The sequence below is a fragment of the Salmo trutta genome, chromosome 35 (genome assembly GCF_901001165.1).
Source record: "Salmo trutta chromosome 35, fSalTru1.1, whole genome shotgun sequence".
NCBI classification, from domain to species: Eukaryota; Metazoa; Chordata; class Actinopteri; order Salmoniformes; family Salmonidae; genus Salmo; species Salmo trutta.
The window spans coordinates 38,016,460-38,039,192 of record NC_042991.1 but is presented as its reverse complement, the minus strand read 5'-3'; the positions used below and the strand labels follow the sequence as shown (position 1 = coordinate 38,039,192).

Genomic DNA, 22,733 nt, shown 5'->3' with positions numbered 1-22,733 from the left:
GGACGATGGACGGGGCCATGTATCGTCAAATCTTGGGTGAGAACCTCCTTCCCTCAGCCAGGGCATTGAAAATGGGTCGTGGATGGGTATTCCAGCATGACATTGACCCAAGGCAACAAAGGAGTGGCTCAAGAAGAAGCACATTAAGGTCCTGGAGTGGCCTAGCCAGTCTCCAGACCTTAATCCCATAGAAAATCTGTGGAGGGAGCTGAATGTTCGAGTTGCCAAACGTCAGCCTCAAAACCTTAATGACTTGGAGAAGATCTGCAAAGAGGAGTGGGACAAAATCCCTCCTGAGATGTGTGCAAATCTGGTGGCCAACTACAAGAAACGTCTGACCTCTGTGATTGCCAACAAGGGTTTTGCCACCAAGTACTAAGTCATGTTTTGCAGAGGTGTCAAATACTTATTTCTCTCAATAAAATGCAAATCATTTTATAACATTTTTGACATGCGTTTTTCTGGATTTTTTGTTGTTGTTATTCTGTCTCTCACTGTTCAGATAAACCTACCATTAAAATTATAGACTGATCATTTCTTTGTCAGTGGGCAAACGTACAAAATCAGCAGAAGATCAAATACTTTTTTCCCCTCACTGTATATCAACTGTATGTGTGTATATCAAATGTATTTATGTATATCAAATGTATTTCTATATCCCTTTTGACGTCAACAGCTGGTCAAAGCGTAGCTAATCACCCTGATCTTCCAGGAGCTGTCACATTTGACCAGTTTGAAGTTCTTCCCCAGGGTGTTGTTGGTGGAAAAACAGACTTTGAGGATCTTGGTGGGTCCTCCCTCCCCGCTGAAGGGGCTCTGTTGTGGGCCGTCGTTGTGGCCGGGGCTGGGTAGCCTCCAGGACAAAGTGGTAGTGTCTCCCTGCATCACCTCGTACATTCTCACGGTAGAGAGAATGATAACGTCATACTGATGTCATACCTTGGGAGAGGGCGAGAGAGGGAGAGGGAGAGAGAGAGAGGAGGGGGGAGAGAGAGAAAGAGGAGGGGGGAGAGAGAGAAAGAGGAGGGGGAGAGAGAGAAAGAGGAGGGGGGAGAGAGAGAGAGAGGAGGGGGGAGAGAGAGAGAGAGGAGGGGGGAGAGAGAGAAAGAGGAGGGGGGGAGAGAGAGAAAGAGGAGGGGGGGAGAGAGAGAAAGAGGAGGGGGGAGAGAGAGAGGGACGGGGGGGAGAGAGAAAGAGCAGGGGGGGAGAGAGAGAAAGAGGAGGGGGGAGAGAGAGAGAGAGGAGGGGGGAGAGAGAGAAAGAGGAGGGGGGAGAGAGAGAAAGAGGAGGGGGGGAGAGAGAGAAAGAGGAGGGGGAAAGAGAGAGAAAGAGGAGGGGGGAGAGAGAGAAAGAGGAGGGGGAGAGAGAGAAAGAGGAGGGGGAGAGAGAGAGAAAGAGGAGGGGGAGAGAGAAAGAGGAGGGGGAGAGAGAGAGAAAGAGGAGGAGGAGAGAGAGAGAAAGAGGAGGGGGAGAGAGAGAAAGAGGAGGGGGGAGAGAGAGAGAGGACGGGGGAGAGAGAGAAAGAGGAGGGGGAGAGAGAGAGAAAGAGGAGGAGGAGAGAGAGAAAGAGGAGGGGGAGAGAAAGAAAGAGGAGGGGGAGAGAGAGAAAGAGGAGGAGGGAGAGAGAGAGAAAGAGGAGGGGGGGAAAGAGAGAGAGAGGAGGGGGGAGAGAGAGAAAGAGGAGGGGGGAGAGAGAGAGAAAGAGGAGGGGGAGAGAGAGAGAAAGAGGAGGGAGGAGAGAGAGAGAGAAAGAGGAGGGGGAGAGAGAGAGAAAGAGGAGGGGGAGAGAGAGAGAAAGAGGAGGGGGAGAGAGAGAGAAGAGGAGGGGGAGAGAGAGAGAGAGGAGGGGGAGAGAGAGAGAAAGAGGAGGGGGAGAGAGAGAGAAAGAGGAGGGGGAGAGAGAGAGAAAGAGGAGGGGGGAGAGAGAGAGAAAGAGGAGGGGAGAGAGAGAGGAAAGAGGAGGGGGAGAGAGAGAAAGAGGAGGGGGAGGAGAGAAAGAGAGAGGAGGAGGGGAGAGAGAAAGAGGAGGAGAGAGAGAGAAAGAGGAGGAGGAGAGAGAGAAAGAGGAGGAGGAGAGAGAGAAAGAGGAGGAGGAGAGAGAGAAAGAGGAGGGGGAGAGAGAGAAAGAGGAGGGGGAGGAGAGAGAAAGAGGAGGGGGAGAGAGAGAAAGAGGAGGAGGAGAGAGAGAAAGAGGAGGGGGAGAGAGAGAAAGAGGAGGAGGAGAGAGAGAAAGAGGAGGGGAGAGAGAGAGAAAGAGGAGGGGAGAGAGAGAAAGAGGAGGGGAGAGAGAGAGAGAAGAAAGAGGAGGGGGAGAGAGAGAGAGAGAGGAAGGAGGAGAGAGAGAGAGAGAAAGAGGAGGGGGGAGAGAGAGAGAAAGAGGAGGGGGGGAGGAGAGGCGAGAGAGAGAGGAGGAGGGGGAGGAGGGGAGAGAGAGAAAGAGGAGGGGGGAAAGAGAGAGAGAGGAGGGGAGGAGGAGGAGAGAGGAGAGAGAAGAGGAGGGGAGAAGGAGAGAGAGAAAGAGGAGGGGGAGAGAGAGAGAAAGAGGAGGGGGGAAAGAGGAGGGGGAGAGAGAGAAAGAGGAGGGGGGAAGAGAAAGAAAGAGGAGGGGGAGAGAGAGAAAGAGGAGGGGGAGAGAGAGAGAAAGAGGAGGGGAGGAAAGAGAGAGAGAAGAGGAGGGGGGAGAGAGAAAGAGGAGGGGGGAAAGAGAGAGAGAGGAGGGGGGAGAGAGAGAAAGAGGAGGGGGAGAGAGAGAGAAAGAGGAGGGGGAGAGAGAGAAAGAGGAGGGGGGAAAGAGGAGGGGGGGAGAGAAAGAAAGAGGAGGGGGGGAGAGAAAGAAAGAGGAGGGGGAGAGAGAGAAAGAGGACGGGGAGAGAAAGAAAGAGGAGGGGGGGAGAGAGAGAAAGAGGAGGGGGGAAAGAGGAGGGGGGGAGAGAAAGAAAGAGGAGGGGGGAGAGAAAGAAAGAGGAGGGGGAGAGAAAGAAAGAGGAGGGGGAGAGAGAGAAAGAGGAGGGGGAGAGAGAGAGAAAGAGGAGGGGGGAAAGAGAGAGAGAAAGAGGAGGGGGGAGAGAGAGAAAGAGGAGGGGGGAAAGAGAGAGAGAGGAGGGGGGGAGAGAGAGAAAGAGGAGGGGGAGAGAGAGAGAAAGAGGAGGGGGAGAGAGAGAGAAAGAGGAGGGTGGAAAGAGTAGGGGGAGAGAGAGAAAGAGGAGGGGGGAGAGAGAGAGAGAGGAGGGGGGAGAGAGAGAAAGAGGAGGGGGGAGAGAGAGAGAAAGAGGAGGGGGAAAGAGGAGGGGGGGAGAGAAAGAAAGAGGAGGGGGGAGAGAGAGAAAGAGGGGGGGGGGAGAGAGAGAAAGAGGAGGGGGGAGAGAGAGAGGGACAGGGGGCGGGGGTTATGCCATCATCCCTAGTTTGAGACAGAGAGGGTGGTCAGTCAGAAAGATACCAGGTAACTTTCCCACTGGATCAACCCAGTCAAACCCCTAGCAGTACTTAAATTCAGCCGTGACATGATTTATATAGTAATAATGCTATGCGGTGTACTGTAGTATCAGATGTGGTTTTGACTCAATTTACAGTTGATTTACAGATGTGATCTACTGATATAGCCCAACATTCCTGTCTTTCACTTCATGTGAAGGCCTGTATAAATCACAAGGTAAACTCGAAGCGGCACGACGTGTAGGCCTACACACACCACGTTCAGTATCTATTCTACTGTAGCAGACAACATAGTGCTATGTAAAAGCATTTGTCTCAGCAGGAGAACACTCTGAAAAAATGGTTCCAAATAGAACCCTTTCAGGTGAGATATATAAAAAAAAAAGTTTTGATTACTAATCAAGTAGCAACCTTTCAGAGGTTGTATGTGGAACCAGAGGTTCTATGTGGAACCAGAGGTTCTATGTGGAACCATAGGTTCTATGTGGAGAGGTTCTATGTGGAACCATATGTTCTATGTGGAACCATATGTTCTATGTGGAACCAGATGTTCTATGTGGAACCATATGTTCTATGTGGAACAAGATGTTCTATGTGGAGAGGTTCTATGTGGAACCAAAAAGGGTTCAATATGATCCGAAAATAGGTTTCTCCTACAGGTGACATATGGTTGTATATGGCACTCTTCGTTTCGGAGCATATTCTGAATAAAAACCAACTAACTTCTGTTGATTTTCTTCAGAATTAATTTATAAATACAAACGTAACAAACAACATCGAACAACATTTCAAACCCTGAAGTGTTAAACCTTTAAGCCGTACTTGACATAACACCAATGACAGTAACAACATGAACTTGTTTAACCACAAACTGTAAAGGATAAACACCAGAGAAATCCCCAACTCCAAACTATCAGACCTTTAACATGACACGAGGAGTGAGGACAAAAGGGGTCAGCCTGTTTTCTTAGCTCTCTCAATAATATGCTACAAGACTGGCTGACTGACTGGCTGGCTGACTGGCTGGCTGACTGGCTGACTGGCTGGCTGACTGGCAGGCTGGCTGGCTGGCTGACTGGCTGACTGGCTGGCTGGCTGACTGGCTGGCTGGCTGACTGGCTGAATAGCTGTCTGACTGACTGACTGACTGACTAATTGGCTGGCTGGCTGACTGGCTGACTGGCTGACTGGCTGGCTGACTGGCTGACTGGCTGGCTGGCTGACTGGCTGGCTGACTGGCTGGCTGACTGGCTGGCTGACTGGCTGACAAACTGACTGGCTGGCTGACTGGCTGACTGGCTGACTGACTGGCTGGCTGACTGGCTGGCTGACTGACTGGCTGACTGGCTGGCTGACAAACTGACTGGCTGGCTGACTGGCTGACTGGCTGGCTGACTGGCTGGCTGGCTGGCTGACTGGCCGGCTGACTGGCTGGCTGGCTGGCTGACAAACTGACTGGCTGGCTGACTGGCTGACTGGCTGGCTGACTGGCTGGCTGGCTGACTGACTGGCTGACTGGCTGACTGGCTGGCTGGCTGGCTGACTGGCTGATTGGCTGGCTGAATAGCTGGCTGACTGACTGACTGACTGACTGACTGGCTGACTGACTGGCTGACTGGCTGGCTGACTGGCTGACTGGCTGGCTGACAAACTGACTGGCTGGCTGACTGGCTGGCTGGCTGGCTGGCTGACTGACTGGCTGACTGGCTGGCTGGCTGAAAAACTGACTGGCTGGCTGACTGGCTGGCTGGCTGGCTGACTGGCTGGCTGGCTGGCTGACTGGCTGACTGGCTGACTGGCTGACTGGCTGGCTGAATAGCTGGCTGACTGACTGGCTGACTGACTGGCTGGCTGGCTGACTGACTCGCTGACTGGCTGGCTGGCTGGCTGACTGTCTGGCTGGCTGGCTGACTGGCTGACTGGCTGACTGGCTGGCTGGCTGGCTGAATGGCTGGCTGACTAACTGGATGGGGAAAAAGGTGTGGGGTCTGAGCCTTGGTTAAACTGGAGTGTAAGTAAAAAGGAAAGTCAAACATATCCAAACAAAAGTACTCTCACGTAGTGGTAAGTAACGCCCTACTTCTGACTTCTGTCACTTACAGTAGTAGTAAGTAACGCCCTACTTCTGTCACTTACAGTAGTGGTAAGTAACGCCCTACTTCTGACTTCTGTCACTTACAGTAGTGGTAAGTAACGCCCTACTTCTGACTTCTGTCACTTACAGTAGTGGTAAGTAACGCCCTACTTCTGACTTCTGTCACTTACAGTAGTGGTAAGTAACGCCCTACTTCTGACTTCTGTCACTTACAGTAGTGGTAAGTAACGCCCTACTTCTGACTTCTGTCACTTACAGTAGTGGTAAGTAACGCCCTACTTCTGACTTCTGTCACTTACAGTAGCAGTAAGTATAGCCCTACTTCTGTCACTTACAGTAGTGGTAAGTAACGCCCTACTTCTGTCACTTACAGTAGCAGTAAGTAACGCCCTACTTCTGTCACTTACAGTAGTAGTAAGTAACGCCCTACTTCTGTCACTTAGTAGTAGATGTTGCATATGAACCAGTAAGCACATTGTCAACAGCCGCTGCTAACATACCTGGACAGGGCCTGGTCAATACACCTCACCAGAAAAACACCCCTAGTATTGCATGTAGCCGCAACTATACAGTACGCACCTTAGTATGTCTTCCCATATTATTATCTCTGTTATTTTATCGCTCCATATCTGAGGACCTGGTTTATGTCTGTCTGTCTGTTAAGTCTGTGGTGTCGTAGTGCAGAGCAGAGCTGGGTGTGTCTCGGTCTTTGTGTTCTCAAAGCTTCAGCTGTTGTTGGAGAGGGGTACTGTTTTGTTAGCCTGAGGCTCTGAATTCCTCAACTAGGGCCCCGTGCATGTCTCTCACTCTGATTGTGTGTGATGAGCCTGGGAGACACTCCCCACACTGTAGCTAAAAACCTAGCACCACCCACCACCTGGGTGTGTGGGAAGGAGGTATGGAGGGAGGGAGGGAGGTATGGAGGGAGGGAGGTATGGAGGGAGGGAGGGAGGGAGGTATGGAGGGAGGGAGGGAGGTATGGAGGGAGGGAGGTATGGAGGGAGGGAGGTGTGTAGGGAGGGAGGGAGGGAAGTATGTAGGGAGAGAGGTATGGAGGGAGGGAGGGTTGGATGGATGGATGGAGGGAAGTATGGAGGGAGGGAGGTATGGAGGGAGGGAGGTATGGAGGGAGGGAGGTATGGAGGGAGGGAAGTATGGAGCGAGGGAGATATGGAGGGAGGGAGGTATGGAGGGAGGGAGGTATGGAGGGAGGTATGGAGGGAGGGAGGTATGGAGGGAGGGAGATATGGAGGGAGGGAGGTATGGAGGGAGGGAGGTATGGAGGGAGGGAGATATGGAGGGAGGTATGGAGGGAGGTATGGAGGAAGGTATGAAGGGAGGGAGGTATGGAGGGAGGGAGGTATGGAGGGAGGTATGGAGGGAGGGAGGTATGGAGGGAGGGAGGTATGGAGGGAGGTAAGGAGGGAGGGAGCTATGGAGGGAGGGCGATATGGCGGGAGGGAGGTATGGAGGGAGGGAGGGAGGTATGTAGAGAGGGAGGGAGGGTTGGATAGATGAAGGGAGGTATGGAGGGAGGGAGATATGGAGGGAGGGATGGAGGGAAGTATGGAGGGAGGGAGGGAGGGATGGAGGGAAGTATGGAGGGAGGGAGATATGGAGGGAGGGAGGGAGGGTTGGATGGAGAGAGGAATGGAGGGAGGGAGGGTCTAGAGGGGGCCGTTATCTACATTCCTAATGCTCATGTGAGAGCTGAGATACATATTTACGAATGGGTGGAAGCAGTGATAACTCAGTATTTCCTGTTCAGTCATTTTCATGGAATTGTTCATGTTTCAGAGCGTTTCGATAATGAACACTTCTGTGAACGCAGAAAGATTAACATGGTCAGTTGCTAATAAAGTTTTTCCAGTTTGAGATATTTTCTATTTACAAACGTTTTGCGCAGAAGGAAAGCAGGGGTACATTTCCTGTCTTGCGTAATGGCGTACCGTTCTCTATTAGTAGTTGTACTGGGAAAAAGTTGGCGACTGCTTAGTGTTTTCTTTCCTTGTAATAATAGTTTGGGGGTAATATCAGGCTCTCAGAATACCCTACATAGCTGCATTTGGGGTTTTGACAATAATATCACATGGTATAGCAAACAACAGCCTGTCAACACATCATATAAGTTTCCGTGAATCACTTTACTTGTCCACAACCGCTCTCAGCATTGGGTAACAGTGGGTAACATTGATACAACCTCTCTCAGCAGTGGGTAACAGTGGGTAACATCAATACAACCCAAAACCCTGGCGTTGCAAGCGTCACGCTCTACCAACTGAGCCACACGGGACCCAATCTATTGTCAGATAAACATGCCTGTATTACTAGCAGACATACAGTAACAGGCTCTCTGATGCTGGTTAGATTGAGCTACAGCAACACTGTCACGGTCGTCATATGAAAGATACCAAGGTGCAGCGTGCGTATCGTTCCACATCTTTATTTATATGTGAAACTATGCAAGACATACAATAAACTATTTATAAAAATACAAAACCCGTGACGAAGAGGTACAACATGCACTAACTCAAAATAATCTCCCACAAACACTAGTGGGGAAAAACAACAACTTAAATATGATCCCCAAGTAGAGACAACGATGACCAGCTGCCTCTAATTGGGAATCATACGAAAACCCCAACCTAGAAAAAAAACATAGAACACAACATAGAAAATTTAAACTAGACAAAAAACCCAACATAGAAAAAAGAAACTAGAACCAAACATAGAAATAAAAAAACTAGACAAAACCCCCCAGTCACACCCTGACCTACTCTACCATAGAAAAATGTGAGCTCTCTATGGTCAGGACGTGACAAACAGATAATCAATTGAGCTGGGAGACATCTCACACACACACACACACCTGTCCTGCCCCTTCTTCTGACACACACACACTGACACCGTCGTGCCAGCACGTTAGTTGTTATGGAAACACGGCTCTCATGAGAGATCTTATCAGCCTGTGAGATACCGTAACTATTTCAACACAGACACAGACACCACACACTCTTAGAACAAAAGGTGCCGCCGAAAACCTAAAAGGCTTCTTTGGTTGTCCTCATAGGAGAACCCTTTAAAGAACAATTTTTGGTTCCAGGTAGAACCCTTTTCAGTTCCATGTAGACCTTTTTTTTCGCAGAGGGCTCTACATGGAACCCAAACAAGTTCTACCTGGAACCAAACAGGGTTCTCCTATGGGGACAGCTGAAAAAAAAATATTTTGAAACCCTTTTTTCTAAGAGTGCAAAGACCACATGTAAAGTCGAACTGTCTGCTTGTCTTTGTCTACAACATGAACCAGGGGTCATGAGGTTCTGTTATCTGTCTACAACGTTAACCAGGGGTCATGAGGTTCTGTTACCTGTCTACAACGTTAACCAGGGGTCATGAGGTTCTGTTATCTGTCTACAACGTTAACCAGGGGTCATGAGGTTCTGTTATTTGTCTACAACGTTAACCAGGGGTCATGAGATTCTGTTATCTGTCTACAACGTTAACCAGGGGTCATGAGGTTCTGTTATCTGTCTACAACGTTAACCAGGGGTCATGAGGTTCTGTTACCTGTCTACAACGTTAACCAGGGGTCATGAGGTTCTGTTATCTGTCTACAACGTTAACCAGGGGTCATGAGGTTCTGTTACCTGTCTACAACGTTAACCAGGGGTCATGAGGTTCTGTTATCTGTCTACAACGTTAACCAGGGGTCATGAGGTTCTGTTATCTGTCTACAACGTTAACCAGGGGTCATGAGGTTCTGTTATCTGTCTACAACGTTAACCAGGGGTCATGAGGTTCTGTTATCTGTCTACAACGTTAACCAGGGGTCATGAGATTCTGTTATCTGTCGATGTCTACAACGTTAACCAGGGGTCATGAGGTTCTGTTATCTGTCTACAACGTTAACCAGGGGTCATGAGGTTCTGTTATCTGTCTACAACGTTAACCAGGGGTCATGAGGTTCTGTTACCTGTCTACAACGTTAACCAGGGGTCATGAGGTTCTGTTATCTGTCTACAACGTTAACCAGGGGTCATGAGGTTCTGTTATTTGTCTACAATGTTAACCAGGGGTCATGAGATTCTGTTATCTGTCTACAACGTTAACCAGGGGTCATGAGGTTCTGTTATCTGTCTACAACGTTAACCAGGGGTCATGAGGTTCTGTTACCTGTCTACAACGTTAACCAGGGGTCATGAGGTTCTGTTATCTGTCTACAACGTTAACCAGGGGTCATGAGGTTCTGTTACCTGTCTACAACGTTAACCAGGGGTCATGAGGTTCTGTTATCTGTCTACAACGTTAACCAGGGGTCATGAGGTTCTGTTATCTGTCTACAACGTTAACCAGGGGTCATGAGGTTCTGTTATCTGTCTACAACATTAACCAGGGGTCATGAGGTTCTGTTATCTGTCTACAATGTTAACCAGGGGTCATGAGATTCTGTTATCTGTCGATGTCTACAACGTTAACCAGGGGTCATGAGGTTCTGTTATCTGTCGATGTCTACAACGTTAACCAGTGGTCATGCGGTTCTGTTATCTGTCTATGTCCAGAACATGAACCAGGGGTCATGAGGTTCTGTTATCTGTCTATGTCCAGAACATGAACCAGGGGTCATGAGGTTCTGTTATCTGTCTATATCTACTACATGAACCAGGGGTCATGAGGTTCTGTTATCTGTCTATATCTACTACATGAACCAGGGGTCATGAGGTTCTGTTATCTGTCTATATCTACAACATGAACCAGGGGTCATGAGATTCTGTTGTCTGTCTACAACGTTAACCAGGGGTCATGAGGTTCTGTTATCTGTCTACAACGTTAACCAGGGGTCATGAGGTTCTGTTATCTGTCTATGTCTACAACGTTAACCAGTAGTCATGAGGTTCTGTTATCTGTCTATATCTACAACATGAACCAGGGGTCATGAGGTTCTGTTATCTGTCTACAACGTGAACCAGTAGTCATGAGGTTCTGTTATCTGTCTACAACGTTAACCAGGGGTCATGAGGTTCTGTTATCTGCCTACAACGTTAACCAGTAGTCATGAGGTTCTGTTATCTGTCTATGTCTACAACATGAACCAGGGGTCATGAGGTTCTGTTATCTGCTTCACACTGCTAAATCGTATCTATATCCCAAATGGCACCCTATTCCCAATCTAGTGCCACATAGGGAAAAGTAGTTAACTATATAGGCGACGGATCCCCTTTCAAGCTTTGACATAAAACAATCTTAAATACAAATCTACAGCACATGAAAAAGGAACACATCATACTGCCTGTATATTCCACGATGCCGTTGCGATATTTTACTTAATTTCACCAAACCATAGTTTTACGTTTTACTGTAACGTACACAAGTATAGTGAAATGCTTTCCTTTCAAGTGTTTATTTTTTACAAACAATACAGTAATTAATAACAATGTATACTGAACAAAAAATATAAACACAACATGCAACAGTTTAAAAGATTTTACTGAGTTACAGTTTATATAAGGAAATCAGTCAATTGAAATAAATGTATTAGCTCCTAAGCTACGGATTTTACACGACTGGGAATACAGATATGCATCTGTTGGTCATAGATACCAGGCTGTTGATTGTGGCCTGTGGAATGTTGACCCACTCCTCTTCAATAACTGTGCGAAGTTGCTGGATATTAGTAACTGGAACACGTCGATCCAAAGCATCCCAAACATGCTCAACGGGAAGAACTGGGACGTTTTCAGTTTCTAGGAATTGTGTACAGATCCTTGTGACATGGGGCCGTGCGTTATCATGCTGAAACATGAGGTGATGGAGGAGGATGAAAGGCACGACAATGGGCCTCAGGATCTCGTCACGTTATCAAGTTGTCATCGTTAAAATGCCATTGTGTTCGTTGTCTGTAGCTTATGCCTGCCCATACCATAACCCCACCGCCACCATGAGGCACTGTGTTCACAACATTGACATCACCAAACCTCTCGCCCACACAACGCCATACGTCTGCCATCTGCCCGGTACAGTTGAAACCAGGATTAATCTGTGAAGAGCACACTTCTCCAATGTACCAGTGGCCATCGAAGGTCAGCATTTGCCCATTGAAGTCGGTTACGACGCCAAACTGCAGTCAGGTCAAGACCCTGGTGAGGACGACGAGCATGAAGATGAGCTTCCCTGAGACGGTTTCTGACAGTTTGTGTAGAAATTCTTCGGTTGTGTAAACCCACAGTTTTATCAGCTATCCCAGTGGCTGGTCTCAGACGATCCCACAGGGGAAGAAGCTGGATGTGGAGGTCATGGGCTGGCGTGGTTACACGTTGTCTGTGGTTGGGAGGCCAGTTGGACATACTGCAAAATTCTTTAAAACAACATTGGAGGCACCTTATGGTAGAGATATGAACATTCAATTCTCTGGCAACAGCTCTGGTGGACATTCTTACAGTCAGAATGCCAATTGCACGCTCCCTCAAACCTTGAGACATCTGTAGCATTGTGTTGTGTAACAAAACTGCACATTTTTGGGTGGCCTTTTATTGTCCCAAGCACAAGGTGCAACTATGTAATGATCATGTTGTTTAATCAGCTTTTTGATATGCCACACCTGACAGGTGGATGGATTAACTTGGCAAAGGAGAAATGCTCACTAAACAGGGATGTAAACAAATTTGTGCACAACATTTTAGAGAAATAAGCTTTTTGTGTGTACATAAAGCATCTGGCAGCTTTTATTCCAATACCATATTTCCAATGTGCAGGGATACTGGAGTGATAGAGGTAGATATGTATAGGGGTAAGGTGACAGGGACACTGGAGTGAAAGAGGTAGACAAAGTGGAGTCACAATTCAACGGCTTAGAATCGAGACGTATGTGGCAAGGTCTACAGACAATTATGAATTACAAAGGGAAAACCAGCCACGTCGCGGTACTTACGTCTTGCTCCCAAACAAGCTAAATACCTTCTTCACCCGGTTTGCGGAAAACACAGTGCCACCGATGTTGTCTGCTTCCAAGGACTGTGGGCTCTCGTTCTCCGTGGCCGACAAGAGCAAGACATTTTTACGAGTATTAACGCTCGCAAGGCTGCTGGCCCAGAAGGCATCCCTAGCCGCGTCCTCAGAGCATGCGCAGACCAGCTGGCTGGAGTGTTTTCGGACATATTCAATCAATCATATTCAATCAATCACCCAAGAAAGCAAAGGTAACTGAACTAAATGACTATTGCCACCTAGCACTCACTTCTATTATCATGAAGTGCTTTGAGAGGCTAGATCATATCCCCTCTATCTCACCCTAGACCCACTGCAATTTGCTTACCAATAGATCAACAGACGATACAATTGCCATTGCACTGTAAACTGCCATATCCCACCTGGACAAGAGGAATATCTACATCAGAATGCTGTTCATTGACTTCAGCACAGCATTCAACACCATAGTACCCTCCAAGCTCATCATCAAGCTGGAGGCCCTGGGTCTCAACCCCACCCTGTGCAACTGGGTCCTGGACTTCCTGACGGGCTGCCCCCGGGTGGTGAAGGTAGGAAACAACACCTCCACTACACTGATCCTCAACACAGGGGCCCCACAAGGGTGCGTGCTCAGTCCCCTCCTCCAAATCAATCATCAGGTTTTCAGATGACACAACAGTGGTAGGCCTGATTACCAACAATGACGAGACGGCCTACAGGGAGGAGGTGAGGGCCCCGGCGGAGTGGTGCCTGGAAAATAACCTCTCCCTCAACGTCAACAAACAAAGGAGCTGATCGTTGACTTCAGGAAACAGCAGAGGGAGCACCCCCCATCCACATCGATGGGACAGTAGTGGAGAAGGTGGAAAGGTGGAAAGTTTTACACATCACTGACAATCTGAAATGGTCCACCACACAGACAGAGTGGTGAAGAGTGGTGAAGAAGGCGCAACAGTGCCTCTTCAACCTCAGTAGGCTGAAGAAATTTGGCTTGACCCCTAAGACCCTCAGAAACTTTTACAGATGCACAATTAAGAGTATCCTGTCGGGCTGTATCACCGCCTGGTTCGGCAACTGCACCGTCCGCAACCGCAGGGCTCTCCAGAGGGTGATACAGTCTGCCCAACGCATCACTGGGGGCACACTGCCTGCCCTCCAGGACACCTACAGCACCCGATGTCACAGGAAAGCCAAAAAGATCGTCAAGGACAAAAACCACATGAGCCACGGCCTGTTCACCCCGCTATCATCCAGAAGGTGAGGTCAGCACAGGTGCATCAAAGCTAGGACTGAGACATGGAATCACTGGCCACTTTAATAATGGAACACTAGTCACTTTAATAATGTTTCCATACTGCTTTACTCATCTGATATGAAAATACTGTATTATATTCTACTGTATTTAGGGAACGCCACTCTGACATTGCTAGTCCTAAAATGTACAATATGTATATATAAAATGTATATTTCTTAATTTTATTCTTTTACTTCTAGATGTGTGTATTGTTGTGAATTGTTATATACTACTTGGAGCTAGGAACACAAGCATTTCGCTACACCCACAATAACATCTGCTAAAGATGTGTAAGCAACCAATAGAATTTGGTTTGATTTGATTTAGATATGTTTAGGGGTAAGGTGACTAGGCATCAGGATATACAGTTGAAGTCGGAAGATTACATACACTTAGGTTGGGGTCATTAAAACTCGTTTTTCAACCACTCCACAAAGTTCTTGTTAACAAACTTGTCACGTCCTGACCAGTAATAGGGGTTATTTGTTATTGTAGTTTGGTCAGGACGTGGCAGGGGGTATTTGGTTTATGTGGTTCGGGATGTGTGTCTATGTAGAGGGGTGTTTGATTTATGTATTCCGGGGTTTTTGGGCACTGTTCTATGTTAGTGTATTTCTATGTTCTGTCTAGTCTAGTCTATTTCTATGTTTAGTTAATTGTGGGTTGGACCTTCAATTGGAGGCAGGTGTTTTCTCGTTGCCTCTGATTGAGGGTCCTATAAATAGGTATGTGTTTGTTAGGGTATTGTGGGAGGTTGTTTGTTGCATAGCTGTGTGTTGTATGCAAGGCTGTTTGGTTTTTTTTTTGTTTTTTTTTTGTTCTTTTTTCTTATTTTTCTTGTTTTGTTCAATAGTGTTCAAATAAAGTGAATATGAGCACTCAACCCGCTACGCCTTGGTCCATCCACCACGACGATCGTTACAAAACTATAGTTTTGGCAAGTCGATTAGGACATCTACTTTGTGCATGACAAGTAATATTTCCAACAATTGTTTACGGACAGATCATTTCACTTATAATTCACTGTATCACAATTCCAGTGGGTCAGAAGTTTACATACGCTAAGTTGACTGTTCCTTTAAACAGCTTGGAAAGTTCCAGAAAATTATGTCATGGCTTTAGAAGATTCTGATAGGCTAATTGACATAATTTGAGTCAATTGGAGGTGTACCTGTGGATGTATTTCAAGGCCTACCTTCAAACTCAGTGCCTCTTTGCTTGACATCATGTGAAAATCAAAAGAAATCAGCCAAGACCTCAGAAAAGATTGTAGACCTCCACAAGTCTGGTTCATCCTTGGGAGCAATTTTCAAATGCCTGAAGGTACCACGTTCATCTGTACAAACAATAGTACGCAAGTACAAACACCATGGAACCACGTAGCCGTCATACCGCTCAGGAAGGAGACTCGTTCTGTCCCCTAGAGATGACTTTGGTGCGAAAAGTGCAAATCAATCCCAGAACAACAGCAAAGGACCTTGTGAAGATGCTGGAGCAAACAAGTACAAAAGTATATACATCTATATATACCCAAAGGCTCCAAAGCAGACATAAAAAAGCCAGACTACGGTTTGCAACTGCACATGGGGACAAAGATCGTACGTTTTGGAGAAATGTCCTCTGGTCTGATGAAACAAAAATAGAACTGTTTGGCCATAATGACCATCGTTATGTTTGGAGGAAAAAGGGGGAGGCTTGCAAGCCGAAGAACACCATCCCAACCGTGAAGCATGGGGTGGCAGCATCATGTTGTGGGGTTGCTTTGCTGCAGGAGGGACTGGTGCACTTCAAAAAATAGATGGCATCATGAGGCAGGAAAATTACATGGATATATTGAAGCAATATCTCAAGATATCAGTCAGGAAGAGAAAGCTTGGTCGCAAATGGGTCTTCCAAATGGACAATGACCCCAAGCATACTTCCAAAGTTGTGGCAAAATGGCTTAAGGACAACAAAGTCACGGTATTGGAGTGGCCGTCACAAAGCCCTGACCTCCATCCCATAGAAAATTTGTGGGCAGAACTGAAAAAGCATGTGTGAGCAAGGAGGCCTACAAACCTGACTCAGTTACACCAGCTCTGTCAGGAGGAATGGGCCACAATTCAACCAACTTATTGTGGGAAGCTTGTGGAAGGCTACCTGAAACGTTTGACCCAAGTTAAACAATTTAAAGGCAATGCTACCAAATACAAATTGAGTGTATGTAAACTTCTGACCCACTGGGAATGTGAGGAAAGAAACAAAAGCTGAAATAAATCATTCTCTCTACTATTATTCTGACATTTCACATTCTTACAATAAAGTGGTGATCCTAACTGACCTAACACAGGGAATTTTTACAAGGATTAAATGTCAGGAATTGTGAAAAACTGAGTTTAAATGTAGTTGGCTAAGGTGTATGTAAACTTCCGACTTTAACTGTTCACTACATGACCCATGATGTGGACACCTGCTCGTCAAACATCTCATTCCAAAATCATGGGCATTAATATGGAGTTGGTCCCACCTTTGCTGCTATAACAGCCTCCACTCTTCTGCGAAGAAGTTCCACTAGATGCTTCCATTCAGCCACAAGACTATTAGTGTTGGGCGATTACGCCTGGTGTTGAAATTCATCCCAAATGTGTTCAATGGAGTTGAGGTCAGGGCTCTGTGCAGGCCAGACATGTTCTTCCACACCGATCTCGACAAGCCATTTCTGTATGGACCTTGCTTTGTGCACGGGGGCATTGTCATGCTGAAACAGAAAAGGGCCTTCCCCAAACTGTTGCCACGAAGTTGGAATCACAGAATCGTATAGAATGGCATTGTATGTTGTAGCGTTAAGATTTCCCTTCACTGGAACTAATGGTCCGAATCATGAAAAACAGCACCAAACCATTATTCCTCCTCCATCAAACTTTACAGTTGGCATTATGCATCGTCCGTCGGACTGCCAGATGGTGAAGTGTGAATTATCATTACAGAGAACGTGTTTCCACTGCTCCATAGTCCAATGGCGGCGAGCTTCGAACCACTCCAGCTGACGCTTGGCATTGCGCATGGTGATCTTAGGCTTGTGTGCAGCTGCTTGGCCATGGAAACCCATTTCATGAAGCTCCCGACAAACAGTTATTGTGCTGACGTTGCTTCGAGGTATTTTGGAATTTGTTAGTGAATGTTGCAACCGAAGACAGACGATTTTTACACGCTAAGTCTCTGTGGTCCCATTCTGGGAGCTTGTGTGGCCTACCATTTTACGGCTGAGCGGTTGTTGCTCCTAGACATTTCCACTTCACAAAAACAGCACTTACAGTTTACCGTGGAAGCTCTAGCAGGGCAGAAATTTGATAAACTGACTTGTTGAAAAGGTGGCATCCTGTGACAGTGCCACATTGAAAGTCACTGAGCTCTTCAGTCAGGCCATTCTACTGCCAATGTGTGTCTATGGAGATTGCATTGCTGTGTGCTCAATTTTATACACCTGTCAGCAATGGGTGTGGCTGAAAAAGCCAAATCCACTAATTTGAAGGGGTGTCCACATATTGCTGTAAATACAGTGTATAATAAACAGAGTAGCAGCAGCATATATGATGTGTGTGTGTGTGTGTGTGTGTGTGTGTGTGTGTGTGTGTGTGTGTGTGTGTGTGTGTGTGTGTGTGTGTGTGTGTGTGTGTGTCATGGTCATGGTGGAATAGAGGAATCTAGGTTAAGGTCATGGTGGAATAGAGGAATCTAGGTTAAGGTCATGGTGGAATAGAGGAATCTAGGTTAAGATCATGGTGGAATAGAGGAATCTAGGTTAAGATCATGGTGGAATAGAGGAATCTAGGTTAAGGTCATGGTGGAATAGAGGAATCTAGGTTAAGATCATGGCGGAATAGAGGAATCTAGGTTAAGGTCATGGTGGAATAGAGGAATCTAGGTTAAGATCATGGTTGAATAGAGGAATCTAGGTTAAGATCATGGTGGAATAGAGGAATCTAGGTTAAGGTCATAGTAGATTTGAGGAATTTGAATAGAAATTCCTCAGCATGTCAACTACATGTCTGTTGCCATGTGTGTTTGTGTGTGTGTGCTGCTTCTTTTCTTACAGTATAAAGAGTAGTATATTAATATATTTATATTATACAGTAGTACCGTATAGGAAACAGTCATTACTGAAACAGGGCGATATGTCAAGGCTCTCTGTAATTAATATAGTACCGTATAGGAAACAGTCATTACTGAAACAGGGCGATATGTCAAGGCTCTCTGTAATTAATATAGTACCGTATAGGAAACAGTCATTACTGAAACAGGGCGATATGTCAAGGCTCTCTGTAATTAATATAGTACCGTATAGGAAACAGTCATTACTGAAACAGGGCGATATGTCAAGGCTCTCTGTAATTAATATAGTACCGTATAGGAAACAGTCATTACTGAAACAGAGGAATATGTCAAGGCTCTCTGTAATTAATATAGTACCGTATAGGAAACAGTCATTACTGAAACAGGGCGATATGTCAAGGCTCTCTGTAATTAATATAGTACCGTATAGGAAACAGTCATTACTCAAACAGAGGGATATGTCAAGGCTCTCTGTAATTAATATAGTACCGTATAGGAAACAGTCATTACTGAAACAGGGCGATATGTCAAGGCTCTCTGTAATTAATATAGTAGTGTATAGGAAACAGTCATTACTGAAACAGGGCGATATGTCAAGGCTCTCTGTAATTAATATAGTAGTGTGTAGGAAACAGTCATTACTGAAACAGGGTGATATGTCAAGAATCTCTGTAATTAATATAGTAGTGTATAGGAAACAGTCATTACTGAAACAGAGGGATATGTCACGGCTTGTCTGTCTCTCTGTATTTAATATCTGTCGTTCAGGACAGGAGCTTTATTACGCAATAAGCATTTCTATGTATCATCACTAGTACTGTTCAGTCAGCCATGGACAGAAATACCATGGGTATGACGTGACATATTTTTTATGAAACGCTCCCGTAATGTTTTCTTCAAGGCATTATGCACCTTCCTCTAATCCATAATATCTGTTTTACAAACTGAAAAACCAATGTCTGAAAACTGACACTACATTTGACAGATCAGGTGACCTCCGAGGCCACAAAACGCAGACACCCCCTGTATACTTACCTTTTCCAAAAGAGTCAGTATACAAAGAAGACTTGTTTTGGAGTTGGTTGGTTTATTTGGAGTTGGCAGAGTTGATTTGGAGTTGGTAGAGTTGATTTGGAGTTGGTAGGACTGTTTTGGAGTTGGTAGGTTTGATTTGGAGTTGGTAGGTTTGATTTGGAGTTGGTAGAGTTGATTTGGAGTTGGTAGAGTTGATTTGGAGTTGGTAGAGTTGATTTGGAGTTGGTAGAGTTGATTTGGAGTTGGTAGAGTTGTTTTTCAGTTGGTAGAGTTGATTTAGATTTGGTAGGGTTGGTAGAGTTGGTAGAGTTGATTTGGAGTTGGTAGAGTTGATTTGGATTTGGTAGGGTTGGTAGAGTTGGTAGAGTTGATTTGGATTTGGTAGAGTTGATTTGGATTTGGTAGGGTTGCATACTGCAGAATCATAACCCCAGGTGCTGGAATGCGCGCAAACAATTTCACCTGAACAGACTTGCAGTGATAACGGAGATTCTTCCAACTCAACTCAGGTAGCAAATGCAATGCTTTCATGTATCTACACTGGTAAAGCACTCAATACCGTCAAGAAATGTCAATCACCTTACTAGAGGCATATGTTCGATCCTCAGGCTTCATGTATATATTATAACTAATATGATGGTATAATTTTGACTGACTTCAAACCATCCACGAATAGTTTAGTTTCGAGGAAAACGTAAACAGTAACTGATAACTCCAACCGCTTGGAAATACCTTGACGGAGGTAACGTCTGCTACAACTCCAAACACCAGAATCTGAGTTTACACATCTGACAGTTATAAAACACCATTGAAGTTATTATATTTGCGTCTTACCTAATTAAAGGAAATGTTCCTCCACGAGCATCTGCACAGAAATATTCTATAGTTATATCTAATAGATTGATTCCTAGTCCTGACTGACTCTGACTCCGACAGAAGGTGAATGTGGAACAGGTATTTACTCAAGCCAAGCCACTCCCTTGCCTTGGTAGGTAGGTTACTTCCTTATTTCTGAAGTTCTCTCTCTCTCTCTCTCTCTCTCTCTCTCTCTCTCTCTCTCTCTCTCTCTCTCTCTCTCTCTCTCTCGTTTAGGTAAATAACGGATATTATGTTAAAATTAGCTTTGCAGTTGTTTTTGTAACCCATAGACATATTGGTGTTGGCCTATATTCGCTGTAGGACTACAGTATATTGTTTTTGCTGTAGTAAACATGCAAAAGCTATTTAAAACTACTGGGATAATAGATAGATCCAAATGTTTCCAGTGTGTTTTCCATAGAAAGGATTTTCTTTTCTTTTTTACCGTTATTTAAGGCAAGTCAGTTAAGAACAAATTCTTATTTACAATGACGGCCTACCAAAAGGCAGAAGGCCTCCTGCAGGGACGGGGGCCTGGGATATAAAAAATAAAAAATAAATACCATATAAATATTGGACAAAACACACATCACAACAAGAGAGACAACACAACACTACATAAAGAGAGACCTTAGACAACAACATAGCATGGTAGCAACACAACAAAACAACAACATGGCAGCAACACATGACAACACAACATGGTAGAAACACAACAAAACAACAACATGGTAGCAACACAACAAAACAACAACATGGTAGCAACACAACAAAACAACAACATGGTAGCAACACAACAAAACAACAACATGGTAGCAACACAACGTGGTAGCAGCACAAAAACATGGTACAAACATTATTGGGCACAGACAACAGCACCAAGGGCAAGATGGTAGAGACAACGATACATCACGCAAAGCAGCCACAACTGTCAGTAAGAGTGTCCATGATTGAGTCTTTGAATGAAGAGATTTAGATAAAATTATACATGGTATATAAAGTGTACATTTCTATTTACCTCAAACGATCCATAATGCATCATAATAATAATATGTAAGCCTTCTACAATACATAGGGTTGACTGAAGTGGGAGACATCTTTTTTAATAGGCTAATGATATTATTTCTACAGCCAGATATCCACCCTGGAGTTTTCCAATAACAAACATATTGACCACTAGAGGGCAGTATAGATCTAAACACACCACTGGTCTCCACTGCCAGCTCAGACACTACCTATCTTAGTTCAAATCTTGCCCTTTAGAGGCTGTATTAAAAGCCCTTTAGAGGCTGTATTAAAAGCCCTTTAGAGGATGTATTAAAAGCCCTTTAGCAGCTGTATTAAAAGCACTTTTGAGGCTCTATTAAAAGCCCTTTAGAGGCTGTATTAAAAGGCCTTTAGCGGCTGCATTAAAAGCCCTTTAGAGGCTGTATTAAAAGCCCTTTAGCGGCTGTATTAAAAGCCCTTTAGAGTCTGTATTAAAAGCCCTTTAGAGGCTGTATTAAAAGCCCTTTAGAGGCTGTATTAAAAGCCCTTTAGAGGTTGTATTAAAAGCCCTTTAGAGGATGTATTAAAAGCCCTTTAGCGGCTGTATTAAAAGCCCTTTAGAGGCTGTATTAAAAGCCCTTTAGAGACTGTATTAAAAGGCCTTTAGCGGCTGTATTAAAAGCCCTTTAGAGCCTGCATAAAAAGCCCTTTAGAGGCTGTATTAAAAGCCCTTTAGCGGCTGTATTAAAAGCCCTTTAGAGGCTGTATTAAAAGCCCTTTAGCGGCTGTATTAAAAGCCCATTAGAGCCTGTATTAAAAGCCCTTTAGAAGCTGTATTAAAAGCCCTTTAGAGGCTGTATTAAAAGCCCTTTAGAGGCTGTATTAAAAGCCCTTTAGAGGCTGTATTAAAAGGCCTTTAGCAGCTGTATTAAAAGCCCTTTAGAGGCTGTATTAAAAGCCCTTTAGCGGCTGTATTAAAAGCCCTTTAGAGTCTGTATTAAAATCCCTTTAGAGGCTGTATTAAAAGCCCTTTAGAGGCTGTATTAAAAGCCCTTTAGCGGCTGTATTAAAAGCCCTTTAGAGGCTGTATTAAAAGCCCTTTAGCGGCTGTATTAAAAGCCCTTTAGAGTCTGTATTAAAATTCCTTTAGAAGCTGTATTAAAAGCCCTTTAGAGGCTGTATTAAAAGCCCTTTAGAGGCTGTATTAAAATCCCTTTAGAGGCTGTAATAAAAGCCCTTTAGAGTCTGTATTAAAATCCCTTTAGAGGTTGTATTAAAAGACCTTTAGAGTCTGTATTAAAAGCCCTTTAGAGGTTGTATTAAAAGCCCTTTAGAGGCTGTATTAAAAGCCCTTTAGAGGGTTATTAAAAACTCTTTAGAGGCTGTATGAAAAGCCCTTTAGAGGTTTATTAAAAGCCCTTAGGAGGGTTATTTAAAGCCCTTTAGAAGCTGTATTAAAAGCCCTTTAGCGGCTGTATTAAAAGCCCTTTAGAGGCTGTATTAAAAGCCCTTTAGCGGCTGTATTAAAAGCCCTTAGGAGAGGTATTTAAAGCCCTTTAGAGGCTGTATTAAAAGCCCTTTAGAGTCTGTATTAAAAGCCCTTTAGAGGTTGTAATGAAAGCCCTTAAGAGGCTGTAATAAAAGCCCTTTAGAGTCTGTATTAGAAGCCCTTAAGAGGCTGTAATAAAAGCCCTTTAGAGTCTGTATTAAAAGCCCTTTAGAGGTTGTAATAAAAGCCCGTAAGAGGCTGTAATAAAAGCCCTTTAGAGGCTGTATTAAAAGCCCTTTAGCGGCTGTATTAAAAGCCCTTTAGAGTCTGTATTAAAAGCCCTTTAGAGATTGTAATAAAAGCCCTTAAGAGGCTGTAATAAAAGCCCTTTAGAGGCTGTATTAAAAGCCCTTAAGAGGCTGTAATAAAAGCCCTTAAGAGGCTGTAATAAAAGCCCTTTAGGGGCTTTATTTAAAGCCCTTATG

The 22,733-nt window shown here is 45.2% G+C and overlaps 1 protein-coding gene across 2 annotated transcripts in view; it reads right to left on the bottom strand.

Annotated features, from left to right (window-relative positions):
• Window positions 1-19,876, bottom strand: part of LOC115175167 (protein-tyrosine kinase 2-beta) — a 58,206-nt gene extending 38,330 nt beyond the window's left edge. Inside the window, exons 1-2 of one of the 2 annotated variants that reach the window (XM_029734399.1) lie at window positions 19,749-19,876; window positions 700-939 (exon numbers count right to left, since the gene is read on the bottom strand). In XM_029734399.1, coding sequence (XP_029590259.1) covers window positions 700-897 — 198 coding nt within the window. In that variant the 5' untranslated portion in view covers window positions 898-939; window positions 19,749-19,876. Of the gene's footprint in view, window positions 1-699; window positions 940-18,914; window positions 19,080-19,748 lie in introns of those variants that run through there. The other variant, XM_029734400.1, reaches the window with a different exon arrangement.
• Between the last annotated feature and the right edge of the window lie 2,857 nt (window positions 19,877-22,733).